We start from the raw sequence: 14788 nt of genomic DNA, 5'->3' as shown, positions 1-14788 counted from the left end.
AATAATAATAAATTTTAACGTATATATAAGAAATAAGTAAATAAACGCACACTAAAATATATATGACGATGGAGCAAAATATCTAAATATGAACAATATAAGGAATTTTAGAATAAATGATAATAAAAGATTTATAATAAACAATAAAGGAACTTCAAATAATTAACCTATAGAACAATTAACACATGAAATTTAAAATAGACAATATATACATATAATAGTTTAAAATATAATATATATATAAATTCAAAATATACACAATGTAAAAGTTTAAAATAAATATTGCACACACAAGCTTAAAATAAATGAGATTTAAAATAATACAACAAAATGATAAGAGTTTGAGGACTGAATTAAAATCAAAGTAAAATTGCGGGATGAAAATCGTAAATAATAGAAGCTATTAGGGACTAAAATAGGGCGCGCACAAACTAATAGGGATGAAAAACGAGAATAGACCAAACCCCAAAACGAAGTTTTAACGTAGACCAATTTGAAAAGTGCGCAAAATCTAAGGGAAAATCTGAGAACAAAAGGAAAATAAAAAGGAATTAAATTAAAAGAGACAAAAATGTGGAAGGACCACGCGCGCGATTATCCCGCTTAACAGAAACACGCGGATCCTCTGTCGACCGGGTCGGGTCATCGGGTCACTTCAATGAAACGGCGCCGTTTTATTTTATGGGGGCCTAAGTGAGACGGTGTCGTTTCACTAAGGCTATTTAAACCATTTTTCTTTTAAAATTTTCATTTCTTTCTTACTTCAGAAAAAAAACAGAATGAAACTTTGAAATTCTCTCCCTCTCTCAGTCTCCGACCTAGCTCCGGTCGTCGGACCACCGCCGTCGCCGTACGGTGGCCGAAAATCGCCCCTAGGTAATTTTTTTTCTTTTTCTTTTTTTATTTGTTTTACTTATTTAATATATGTGCATTGTTTTATTAAAGATGGGGATAATATATGTAAATAAATTCGAAAAGAAAAAAAGAAAATAGACCTTAGATTTGCTGTTTTTGGTTCTCCGGTCTCTGATATGGGGCTATTCCCTGCTTTTGATGTTGCTAAAGTCTCTGTTTTTACTTGAAATCGAATGTTGTTCGCTTTTATTTTTAAAAAAAATGTCGAATGTTACAATGGTTTTTGGATTTGGCCTTTAAATAGCCATTACATTTCCCTTTTTTAATATCTGTCTATTGTCCTTTTTTTAATGTTGCAGGCGCAAGTGGGGCGGTGGCACAGTGGCGGTGCTTGCAGACGTCGGTGGTGGATGGGGTGGGGAGCAGGTGCTGAACGGCTAGGGTTTCCTTAGCTCTTTTCTTTTGTTGTGTGTGTGGGCATGGGTAGGTTTGGGTCTTTGGGGTGATTTGGGTAGGTTATTTGTTTTGGGTTAGTGGGTATTTAGTAGGCTTTGGGGTTTTGTTCCCAAAATTGGGTTTGTACAGTATTTTAAGGTATTTGCAGGCTACTATAGATCATGGTGTTTATTTCATTGCTGTCTCTCGCCTGTCTCTTGTTGGTTACTTAGATGCTAGTTGGGGAAATGGTCCTGATGACAGACGCTCAATGTTCGGTTTTTGTATTTTTCTCGGAGGGAGTCCTATTTCTTGGGGTTCTAAGAAATAGCAGGTGTTATCTCGTTCTTTAGTAGAAGCAGAATACAAGAGTCTTGCTCATGCTACAGTAGAAGTTACTTGGCTGAAGTCTTTGTTGGGAGAGTTACAAGTTCAGCCTGCAGGAAAAGCAACCCTATGGTGTGACAATTCGAGTACAGTGGACATATCCGCTAATCCAATCCTACATTCTAAGTTCAAGCATGTGGAGCTTGATTAATTTTTTTTTTTTTTTTTGTGAAAAGATGACCACTGGGAAGCTGGTCGTTGGTCACATTCCAACTCAGGGCCAGGTGGTAGATGTGCTCAGAAAACCTCTTCTAGTTGGGTGTTTTACCAAGACACAACTTAAGGTTGTCAACAGACTCGAGTCCTTATAAAGCAAAGCAGAAGATGATAAAGCTCACCAGTTGAGTGAATGTTAAGGAATAAGTCAACAATTGACAGTTAGTCTGTTAAGTTATTAGCAGTCAAAGTAGTTGTTTCCATTACTAAAGTAGTTGAATTAGTTTTAGTCAAAATTCTGTACAAATACAGTAAGCTCAATTTTTTGGGATATAATTTTTCTGAATGAAAGAAGTTGTTGGTTCTATCAGTTACTGTGTTTCCCTTCGCTTTTTAATCTAATATATATAAATTAAATTACTCAATTTTTAAATAAAAAATAAAATACAATTCGAATTTTAATGAAAAAAAAAATCCACTTTTTAATCTCTGCTTTTTGCCGATGCATTATGGTTAATTTCGGCTGTCATGTTTTGGTGTATAGGGACACATCACTGGTGGGTCATGCTGGGGATTCTATCTTTACACCATTATTCACTAATTTAACACCTAATAAAATAACCCTTTCATTTTTTATCCTTTTAATTTTCACTCTTTTATATTTAAATTTTAATTTTCATATAATTTTTTGCACAATTTATTTATGATTAGCCTTCTCTATAACAATGGGTCTTTATGATAACATTTTACCATAACGGTTAAGTGTATTGTAGTTTCATTTTTATTTTTTATACCAGTAATAATCATAAAATATGAAATATACTTTTTATTAAATTAATTTCTAAAAAGTTTTTTTTTCTTAAATTTTAATAAAAGTAATTATTTTTTTAGTGAAATAAAAATAATAAATTTTAGTCAAGATATTATTTCAATTAAATTTTTAAATTTATATAAAAATATATTAATCATAATTAATTAAAAGAAAATAATATTTAATAAAAAAATTACAATTATAAATTTTATTAAACATACAATCTAATTCTTACTAATTAATATTATTATCAATATATTATAATTTTTTAATTTAAAATTTTAACAAAATTTAAATATAATTTGAATGTCAAATATTATTATAAATAAATAATAATCAAAATCTTGGTAGATAAATGAAATAAGAGTCATTGTATAACATGCTAACACCATCAACTTTAAGTAAAATTAAAATTTTAAATGATAAGTATATAAAACTTTCATTATATTATATTATTTTCAATCACAAAATTCTAACTTAAAATTTTATTTAAAATATAACATGCTTACCACTACACCAAATAACATCAATGTGATTCGGTTCCACGTTATTGGATGGTTTTATTTCATATTCTATAGCCGTAGATTGATTGGACTTGGGATGTCTCAACCGTAGGGTATACAACTATGTCTTATTTTATCCACACAATGGGACGTTGGGGTTTGGATCTCTTCTGAATTATTTGATATATTAATAGAATTTTTTAAAAAAAAGAGGTCATGGACCCTTAATTAATATTTAAAAAAAACAGTATATATAATATTTTTTAATAGATAAATTATATTTAAGGTTATTAAATTATTAGTAAGTTCATGCTTAAGTCATTTAATTTTAAAAAGTTACAAAATGGTCACTAAACTATTTAAAATATTTTATTTAAGTCACTAGACTATTAAGTTCTGTTTGTTCAAAAAAGGAAGTCTGGCTAGCAAGCTCCAAGCAACGATTCAGCGATTAGTACAATGGATCATTGCCCTTCACAAGTGAAAGAACATATCTTAGATCCAAGTTGATCTAGCGGTTAGTATCAGATATCAAAGAAGAAGATTGTTTGGGTTTTAGTTCTGAGATTCGTGATATTCAAAATTATTTATGAAAAAAAATTGAATTATAAAAGAGAAGAGGAAGGGAAGCTTTCAATCAATACAAGTGGTGCGAACAGAAAATGGCATATAGTAACAATTTTAACATTCTAGTTACTTAAATAAAAACTTTCTAATAGTTTAACAATCATTTTATAATTTTTTAAAGTCATGTGATCAAAATATAAACCTACTAATAATTAAATAAATTTAATGTAATTTATTTATTTTTTCAATTTCATCTATAAAGATTAAAATTCGAGTAGGTAGCAAATAAAATAACAGCGTCGTACGTGTAACAAAAAGTTTAGTGGGACAAAAATGAGTGATGGTCTGAGAAATAACATAGCATAGGATGCTGATCATTAACAATGATGGATCCAAGACTAGACAGAATTGGGGGTCAGGGTGCACAATTTGCCCAAACCCCAACCAGTTACCATTCAGAAATGGGTCCAAGGCAGGTCCGGTCACTGCAAACCAAGGTCCCACTCTCTTCACTCTTCACTCTTCACCATATATATAAAAAAACAAAGGCCAGTTACAATGGTGAGGGTCCTCAATAATAATAGCATAACCAGTACCACAATTGTGATTTGACTGTTTTTGTATACTACATACCACATCATATCCGATTCCTACATTATAATTTCTTCTAGTTTGAGTTACATGCTGTTTTTGTACCATTTTGCATTTATACAAAAGTTTGTAGACTTTGTTATGAATCACGTATCTCATCATGACAATACCATAGAGTCACATGTCATGGTTTTTTATTATGCTTGTAGAGTCTAAAAAGTTCCATTGAAATATATGAATTTGAATATCTAATTTTAAATATCCACATTTAATAAATACATTATTGTTTTAAAAAAGCAAAATGAATGGAGTCATACATCTAATTTTAGATCCGTCATTTGTTATAGTAAGTGAATATAGATATTAAATATCCAAATTTGAATCATGTCTATGAAAATAAAATAGATTCATATAATTGATAAGTGAATATTAATATTCGCATCTACTCTAAATCCACGACGGGTGTTAACAGAAGTATTCAAAGCTAATATATGAATCAACACTCTATATTATAAACTTTTAAGATATTGAAAAGCAGTTGTTGAAGTTTTGGACGATGTTATTTGAACCGAATTCAGTCAGAAATAAATGAGGGTGTCAATTTAGTGAGAGGTAAAAAATTGGTTAATTCATAAATTGATATGGACCAGTTGAATCAATTTTTATAATTTTTTTATTTTTTAAAAACTCAATCAAATAGATCGAATCAATAATCAATAGTATGATCAGTTTGAGGACCGATCTGATTTAAAAAAAAAAACATAAGACTCATTTTGGGCTTTTATTGGGCCTTTATGATTGTGATTTGTGAGACTTATGATGATGGTCAAAATGGTGATAAGGTTTTTATTGTTTAATAATATTTTGACATCAAATGGTAGGAGTTGGAGCCACAAAAAAGGGGCCCCTCCACCCTACCGATTGTATTGTAAACCGTTCAATGTGCTCATCACAATACGAGACTTGGCTTTTCTTAACCCTCACCCACAAGTGGGATTAATTTAACCTTTAAACCACCTCCAAAATTTTTTAATTAAACTTATTTAATCCCCTAAACCATCAATTATGAAAATGCTAATTTATTGTCACTAATAGTATAAGAAATAAACAAATTATTTATCCACGTGAGATGATCAAGACATCTTTGGTGGGACATATTTAAGTTGGATGTTATACGTGTTGCAAGATTAAAGAATCAAAGAGGTGAGACATTCAGCAACCTTGTTGGGTGGGTTAAGTAATAAAAGGTTGGATATCTTGTACTTCATATATGGAATTCAGAGTTTTATAAGAAGTTGCCTGTCATTGGAATAATTAAAATACGTAGGTTTGTTTTGGAACTCTATAACTAAATTCATTTTAGTTTTTAAACTTAAAAAAATAAAAGTTTGATGATGTGGCACAAAAAGTTAAAAAATATATATAAAAGTTTTTGAGTGTCATATATGTTGTTTTAATAACCGGACCAGTAGTTGAACCAATCATACCATTAATTCTTAATTTAATCAGTTTGATCAGTTCAATAACTAGACCAATCATAAGTAAATAAATAATTAAAAATTTATAAAATTAATATCATAATAATTTTATTAAATTGATTTAACCTATTCAATTATTAGTTTTTACTCCAACTTTCTATTTTTTTACTAATTTTGAGTAGTTTTTAATTAAATTAATTAAATTTTTTTTCTCTATCTAATCTATTTGACCGATAAATTTAATCATATTTCAAGAATGTTGATCATAACATAAAATTTTGATGCCAAAATAAGAAAGTTATGATGGAAAATTTTATATTATCCCTAAACAAAATAGAGTGGAGGGTGTAAGAAGTGTGAGCACCCACGTGGTGTGTGGGACCCATGACGTAGTCAAAGCGAAGATAGATAAGCTTATGAGGTGGGGTCCACAATTGAAAAGAAGATAATGAAATCTGACGTGGATATATCTAATTACGTCATTTGAAATCGAAAATGATTGCCTACCATATTAATTTTTTCAAACATTAATTAATTAATAATCACTGTGTTTTATTACAAACCAAACTCTAATCAAACAAATGGTTATAGTGTGCCATTGCACCTTTAATGAATGTTAAGACTAAAATTTAACAAATTAATAACTTAATTTTTTTTTAAATTTAGTGTCTAAAACGTAAATATACATAATAGTTTAGGTACGAAGTTATAAAAGAAATATTGCTTTTCTTGATCCCATGATAAGTATTTATTATGGTAATACATTTGAGATTTCCTTTAAAATTTGGAATAATAAACATAGATAATAATAATAAATTAATTTGTTGACATATGATTTATTAATATGACAATGAATTAAATATTTAATAAATATTCATAATCCATCGCTTTCCATTTTTGTCTTTTTTTTAATGAAAAAAATATATTAGGATTTAGTAGTTAATTGTTGTTATTATGTATGAGCGGCTCAAATTGTTGAACTAAAATATAATTTAGGTTTATTTATTTATTCAAATATAAAATAGAGATTTTAATTTTTTTAATATTTTTAATCTTTTGGTTTATTCTCAACTCAACTCCACTCTCTTCAATACATAAATTAGTCTTTTTTATCTTTACTATGTATTAGTTACTTTTTTTAATTATTTCTTAAAATTTAAAAAATGGTAAGATTAATAAATTAAAACAAAATAATACATATAATTTTAGTTGATATTGGAATGATTTTAAATTTTTATAAGTAGGTTAAAAAAATAAAATGGTACACCAAATATTAAAAACTTACAAATTATAAAAATAATATAAAAACTGAAATTAAATTAATTTTAATTTAATAGTAAATCTTAATTATAAATTTAATATCAATGTTACCGCGTGAGGCACTCCTCCACTTAGGATTATTTCCTATTTCACATTTCTATTTTTATAAAAATGAGGATTTTAAATTTATTTAACATAGTTAATACGAGATGATTAGTAAATAGGGAAGAGCAATAATCTCGTATTAGCCTAAGAAAAGAACTCCATAAATGGATTAGGAAGTTTCAGGTCATGTGTTGCTCTAATTATGTCCTGCTTCTTCTACTTTTTCAAACTTTTAAAATTTAGTCCCTCTTCTTGTTTCCTCCAATCTATAACTTTTAATTTATTTTTGTCAAATTCAAATTTGTGTTGTCAATTCAATTTTAATTTTTAAATCAGACCTTTAAACATTAAATTGTAACATATGCAAAATTTAATGATAATTATTAACAATGTTATTACTCAGACTTTTAATTTTCAAATCAGATTAAATAAAAGAACTTGTAAAAATAACCGTAAATAGATTAGATTCAAAAGTTAACCTTTTTTAACTTCATACCTAATAATAAAAAAGTCAAAGTATAAAGGCATATTTACAAGGAAAGACAATCATCATCCAACATCAAATCCAATTTTAGTGGTCTTAATTGTTCAACTCCAAAATTTAAACCATAGGGTGGCATGGTGGGTGCTCTTTACACTTTATAGTTTAGTTTTATTTTCCCATTCATGCTATATTATTGATATTATTATTTTGAATTTTATTTGAGGCTTTTTTGGGTTTTTGATATTTATATTAAATCTCAACTTTTAAATGAACTATTTTTCTATGTTCATAAAATTTAAACTAAAAAAAAACAAAACTTTTTTTGATTTAATACAAGAGAGTGGTATGTTATTAGGTTAAACTATGACATTAGTCTTTATACAATGCATAAATTGTAGATTTAGAACCTATACTTTAATTTGATTATTTTCAATCTTGAATTTTTCGGATTTTTAAATTTTAGTTTCGATCAAGTGGTAATTATTAAATTCATTAAGTTACATTATGCTATTTTTAAAGTTTGATGTAACAAACATATTATTGTACGGTAATGTTAAATCAACTTATTACTTTTATATGTTACTTAAAAAATTGAGTTAATAAATTTAAAAATTATAAATTACATTAAAATTAAAATTTTAAAATTTTAAAAAATATAATAACTAAGAATAATCTAATTAATAAATATAGACTAAATTTATAATTTAATACCTAATATAAAACTAATAATAGAATTTAACTATCGGTATTAATGAATTGAAAAAGTAGGGTTACTAAATCCACAATGGATGCAAAATTAGAGTTTTGTTGGCAGTATATTCTCTTACCATGAATCTGATAGGACAATGGGAGTGAGTGGTGTGGAGAGGAGAGATGAAATGAAGACAAAATGAAGTCCAAATTCACATGAAATGAAATGGCTTCCATTGTCGTATTCTATATATATTCATAGCTACCCCCCCTGAGCCTCCTTATGTTCAAGTCTCTTCTCAAGGGGACTCCATTTCATTTTTTATTTTATCTTTTTTCTTTGTTGGAACTCAATAGTATTGATTTCTTTCATGGCGAAAGGCCGGCGACTGTCCACCAGCAGAAGCGAACGGTACCTCGGGAGTTTCGGTTACGGTCACAACCAAGTGGAAACCGTCACGGACGAAACGGAACTCGGCGAGGAAGATGTCTGGTCCATGGTTGATACCGTCTCAGACCGACCCGACCAGGGTGACGGTAATCCGCGGAGCGAGTGGACTACACGCGTCGAGCATGAGAGTAATGGGAATGAGCACCTGGGCCGCCGCCGAATCCCTCGAGATGAGCGCCACGTGGGCGGGTTGTCTTTGGCTTTCGAGGATTCTTCTTCGACCAAGCCTAGGATCGTGCACCAGTTTCGCGGCCACGACAAGGTGGCAGCCGCTGCTTCGCCACGTGGACACAAGATGGCCACTTCAGCGCCAGTGAACGTGCCTGACTGGAGTAAGATTTACAGAGTGGACTCGGTGGAGTCTATACATGACTCGGATGATTGTGAGTCGGAGGAGATGATGCCGCCGCATGAGTACTTAGCACGTGAGTACGCCCGGAGTAAGAAATCTGGTGGGGCGTCGGTATTTGAAGGCGTTGGTCGCACGCTCAAGGGCCGCGACTTGAGGCGGGTCAGGGATGCAGTTTGGAGCCAAACCGGGTTTGATGGATAGCCCCTTAAATGAAAAAAAAAAACAAAAAAGGACCCAAAACCAGCTTAATTATGATTGATGACAATGAGATACCATTATTTTTTTCTTTTGACTTGGGCAATGATTCGGCTGAGTCGACACATGCGAGTGAACTCAGTATCGAGTGAGCACAAACAGGATTTTGAATTGGGAGGGTCAAAAAAATTCTGTTCTTAGATTGGAATTCAGAAGTTAAAAGTGTGTTTCCAATTTCTATTTAATGGTAATTTGAAACCAAATTAAGTTCAGGTAAACAAAAAAGTTATGGTTTATATATATAAAGATTAAACTAAACTCAAACCGATGCCAACAAAATATTTGAATAACTAAAAGTAAATTTTACTATACATATATTGAAATTCCCTTTGATTGATTGCATTAAGTTAGAATAGAGTTAATATTTACTCTTAAAAGAATAACATAAAAAATATTATTTTTTATTTATAGATCACTTCAAAGTAAAATATTACATTAGCAAAATAAAAAAAATAATTCTGTTAAACAGTAAATAATATTTATTAAACAATAAATATTAATTTTATTGAAATTTAAACTTATTTAATTCTTTTAATAAATTAATTTATTTAACAGTCACAATCATATTCATCAATAAAATTGTATAAATAAATAACATTTTGAAACTCAAACTTTAAGTTGAATTAATTTATGTATTTGATGGAGAAAGAAATAAGCTTCTTTATTTTAGATTTAATATTCATTAGGTGCGGCCATTTTTTTTATTAAGTAGCACCAGCAGTTTAAAACAGTCCAAAATCCACTGTCATTAACGCTAATCATTCCTACTGACTTTTATGTATTGCAGATGAATTGGTTTTTCTTTAGTTTAATTGTATAAATTATTTAAAAAATTAATTTAATCACTTCATATCAATTCATTATTTAATCTGTATAACATTTAACTGATTTTTACTCTAACTAATTCCATCAATAGATTTAGCTTTTGAAAATAGTGATGTTTAGTACCATAAAAATGAAGTAAAAAGAAGGTGAAAATGGACAAAAAAGGGGTGGGGGTGGTCCAAAGGAGAGGAGAGTGGAAACCAAATTTGCTTTTTGTAGAAGGTGATGGATGGAGAAAATTGGGACCAAGACTTGGGATAATAACACTAGACTACAATGCCAAAAGAGAGATGTTTTTTTAGCTCAAGATGGACTCAATTGTTAAAAAAAAAAAGAAAAAAAAAAGAAAAAAAAAAGAGAGGGTGTAGGATGAATGAATTATGCTCCTTCATTGCATTTATTATGCCTTTTTGCAAGACAATGACTTCAAAGTTCCTCTTTGTTGGGGCTCTTTCTTCTTTTATAACCATTCATTCCATCCTTTTATGTAGAGTTTTAATTCACAAAACATTTTAAATGTTAGGGGACATTTTCCAAGATGAATTGACATGGTTCATCATAATTGAGACACATGTTTAGATAAGTTACAAAAATTAGATTTAATCGTATTTGAATTTAATTCAATCATTATCAAGTTGAGTTCTAGCTTAAGTTTTTGAGTAAAGTCGAATTTGAGTACATTCATACAACTATTTTTTCTTTTTCATTTGCTTGTCAAAATTTTTATTGTTATAAAGAAATAGATGTTATAGGTCTATAATAACAGTTCCATTTATTTGTCAAAATCTTTACTTAATATTTTAGCTTATAAAAAGTAAAATAATATTTAAATTAAAATTTTCTAACATATTCATATTTGATATAAAAATTAAATGAAACTTTGTATAAATAAGCCCACAACTCAAGTACACATATTGTAAAGATTTGAGTATGTGGTGTTTAAAATTTATAGAACTACTCATAGTTCTTTTTTGACACAATGCCTAAAACTACCTATAATTTCTCTTAAACTCATAAATAGGAGATAATGTGCTTCAGTATACTCAACCAACGTCCTCTTTTATTGACAACAATATCCATACCAATCGAGCTAAGATTAAATCGATTTTTATAAGTTACAAGTTTCTTAAAAAAAAGGGTTTCATAAGTTGTTAGATTCTCAATGCAATTGATATAACATAAAAAAATAAAAAAATAAAAATCAGTGCCATTGTTGATTGGTTTCACACGTAATTTCGTACACCCAATACTTGGAAATAAACTGTAAAGCTGAGTTTTCAAATATAGCAAATTGAAAAGGACCCGTTTTCAATTTACTTACATGTCTGGTTATGGCTCATGCAGGCTTGTAATTTATGGATCCATACCCAAATCTAAAGAGTGAAGAATGGAATTGTTCTTAGGCCTCATTATATATCTTATTCAATTCTTCGTTTTCTTAGATAAAAGACTCCATAATTTATGATGTTCACCGTTGCATGTGATTTTATATATTTAATATTTAATTAAAATTTTAAATATTATATTTTTAATTATAGTTATTAATATATTTTATTTGAACTATTGAATATAATTAAAGGGTAGATTACACCAACAGTCACCCAACTTTGGGATAGCTGACAAAACAGTCGCCTAGGTTTCATTTTAGTCACTCAACTTTCAAAAAGTTACAAAACAGTCATCAATGTTATAAAAAAGTGACAAAATAGTCATTGATTAACTGTTACCGTTAGGGTGTTAATGGGATTACTGACGTGGCAAGTTAACCAGCTGATGTGGCAAGTTAACTTGCCACGTTGGCAACGGCTAATGGGTGCTTGGTCTGGGGTGGGTATAGGGAAAAATTGAAGGGTTATGAGTTAATGTTTTAGGGTTAGAAACATATTAGGATTAAGGGGATTTAGGGAGGGGGAAGGAAAATCGATTTGGGAAATTTTGATAGTGATTTGGGGTTTTTTAGGGTTTAAACTGAATTGAGAATCGATTAAGAAGGGTTTAGGGTTAGAAATTGGTTCAATAATCGATTAACAGGATATAAGGTTTAGGGTATGATTGTCTATTTTTTTTGGGGAGAAAAGAAGACAAACTAGAAACCATTCAGTGTTTTTGATTGTCAGCGACAATGGGCAATAGAAGAGAAGCTACCAGTGTTGTTACATCCATTTTAACGGGTAAGTTGTTGCATTTAGTTGTAACTTTTTTGGATTTCAATGCTGTTATTTTGATTTAGGGTTAATTAGGGTTATTTCGGTTTCAATTTTAATTTTGATTTTGATTTTGATTTCAATTTCAATTTCGATTTTGATTACAATTTTGAAACACTCACCAATTCTGATTTAGATTTTGATTTCAATTTCGATTTTGATATTGATTTAGAATTAGAATTAATTTTTGATTTCGATTTGGATTTCGATTTAGGGTTATTTTGATTTTGATTTTATTTGTTATTAATGTGCATGACAGATTAAGGTTTGGTTTTTAAAGTGTATGATATATAATGTGTATTGTATGCCATGTGCATGATGTTTATTGTTTGTATCTGTCATTGTTGAATGCCATTATGAAACTGATGTTTATTGTGTATATCTGCCATTGTTTGTATCCAAGCTCCTATTGTTTATTGTGTATATCTGCCACTATCACTCCCGTTGTTATTTACCTTCTTTATTGTATTGGTTATTGCCTATTATTGTCTGCCATGTGCATGAGAAAAATGGTTGTGTTTGATTAAATTAATTTTTGTATTGGTTGTTGTCTGCCATGTGCATGACAGAAGTGTTTGTATTAAATTATTGGGTATTTTGTATTGGTTATTGTCTGACAGAAATAGTTAAAGTGTTTGCCTATGTTGTCTGCCTTTATTGATGAGTACTTTGTTTGGCAGGTTTAATTGATGACAATTTTAATGAGAATGAAAAAAACATGTCTGGTAGTGATGTGTCTGGTGATGCATCTAAAAGAGTTAATTTAGATGGTTTAAACATGGATGGTATAGAAGTAGATGAACTGTGTGATAGTGATGATTCTAGGAGGTTAGATAGTGTACATGAATCTGATTCAGATGGCCAAAATTGGCCTGAGTTCAACCTAGAGAATGACATGAGTAATCCTAGACTTAAGGTTGGAATGTTATTTAAGTCTAAAGACAGTCTAAAAGAAGCTGGCAAGCAGTACTGTAGGTTGAATAGTTATTTTATTAAGTTTCCCAAAAAAAAATTAAAAAAGTTAAAGGCAGTCTGTAGTGAAAAATGTTATTCGTTCATATGAGCTTCTAGGTTAAGCCCTAATGACCCTATTGACTAGACTTGGCAAATTAGGAGTTCAAACCCTAACCATACTTATTCTAAAGTCTATAAAAATAGGAATGTAACCTTAGCTTGGATAGGTGAACATTATAAATAAAAATTCATCACTGATCCTAATTATTCTCTGAAATCATTACAACAAGATGTGAAAAGAGATTTTTGTTATTTAGTCTCACTAACCAAATGTAGAAGGGCTAAACTTAGGGCATTCGAATTAATTAAAGGAGCTTATAAGGCTCAATATGAGAAGATTTATGAGTATTTGTTGGAGGTTAGGACCCAAAATGAGGGAACAACAATAATCTGTTATTTGGATAACATGTTATTTCAAAGGATGTATGTCTGTCTGCAGGTATGCAAAGATGGCTATAGGGCTGGTTGTAGGAGGATAGTAGGTTTAGATGGATGTTTCTTGAAGGGATACTGTGGTAGCTACTTGTTTGCAGCTGTTGGGATAGATGCAAATAATGACATTTATCCTCTTGCATATGCTGCTATCGAAAGTGAAAACCAAGCATCATGGCTTTAGTTCTTAGAGTTGCTTGCAATAGACTTGGAAATTGTAAGCTCGTACCAGATATCTTTCATGTCTGACAAACAAAAGGTAAAATTCCATTTATTTATTATTGTTGTTTCTATTAAGGTTTGTCAAAGAATTAAACTGTTTTTTTTCTAATTGCAGGGACTTGTAGAAGCAATATGTATGTTGTTTCCTAATGCAGAAACAAGACACTGTGTTAGGCATCTGCATGCCAATTTCAAGAAGGCTAGTTTCTGAACAAAGGAATTGAAAGATTTGCTTTGGAAAGCTTCCAGAGCAAGCACTACAAGGGAGTTTGAGGATGCCATGGATGAATTGAGGAAAACCAATCAACATGCTTATGATTAGTTGAAGGAAAAAAACCCTACTCACTGGTCAAGGTCTCACTTCTCAATTAGGAGCCATTCTAACATGTTGGTGAATAATCTTTCTGAATCATTTAATAAGGTAAACCCCTATATTTTATGTTTCGTACTAATCATTAGCAATTCACTAATCATTTATGTTGTTTACTGATAGATAATACTGGAAGCAAGAGGGAAACCTATTCTGACCATAATAGAAACAATAAGGACCAAGATTATGTTGTTTATTGTAAAGAAGAAAGAAGAAGCTGACTCATTAAGGTAAAGATTCTTTCTGATGCCTATATTCTGACTTCATGTTGCTGATCACATGCTATTTTAGTAAATGTTTTTTAATATGCATGCATTGATTGTTGTTGTGTTGACTATTTT

At 29.9% G+C, this 14788-nt stretch overlaps 1 protein-coding gene and 1 long non-coding RNA gene across 2 annotated transcripts; both read left to right on the top strand.

The window, feature by feature from the left end:
• The first annotated feature begins 740 nt into the window (after positions 1–740).
• LOC121206071 (uncharacterized) lies at positions 741–2203 on the top strand. Its single transcript, XR_005901056.1, has 2 exons — positions 741–876; positions 1215–2203. It is a non-coding gene; the product is annotated as an uncharacterized lncRNA (long non-coding RNA).
• Positions 2204–8594: 6391 nt separating this feature from the next.
• Positions 8595–9565, top strand: LOC121206070 (uncharacterized). Its single transcript, XM_041076258.1, has one exon. The coding sequence runs from the start codon at positions 8694–8696 to the stop codon at positions 9324–9326; it is 633 nt and encodes a 210-aa protein (XP_040932192.1). The 5' UTR covers positions 8595–8693; the 3' UTR covers positions 9327–9565.
• Positions 9566–14788: the final 5223 nt, after the last annotated feature.

The sequence above is a fragment of the Gossypium hirsutum genome, chromosome A09, assembly GCF_007990345.1.
Source record: "Gossypium hirsutum isolate 1008001.06 chromosome A09, Gossypium_hirsutum_v2.1, whole genome shotgun sequence".
NCBI classification, from domain to species: Eukaryota; Viridiplantae; Streptophyta; class Magnoliopsida; order Malvales; family Malvaceae; genus Gossypium; species Gossypium hirsutum.
Note: the sequence above shows the minus strand (reverse complement) of the source record. Positions and strands in the feature narration are given on the sequence as shown.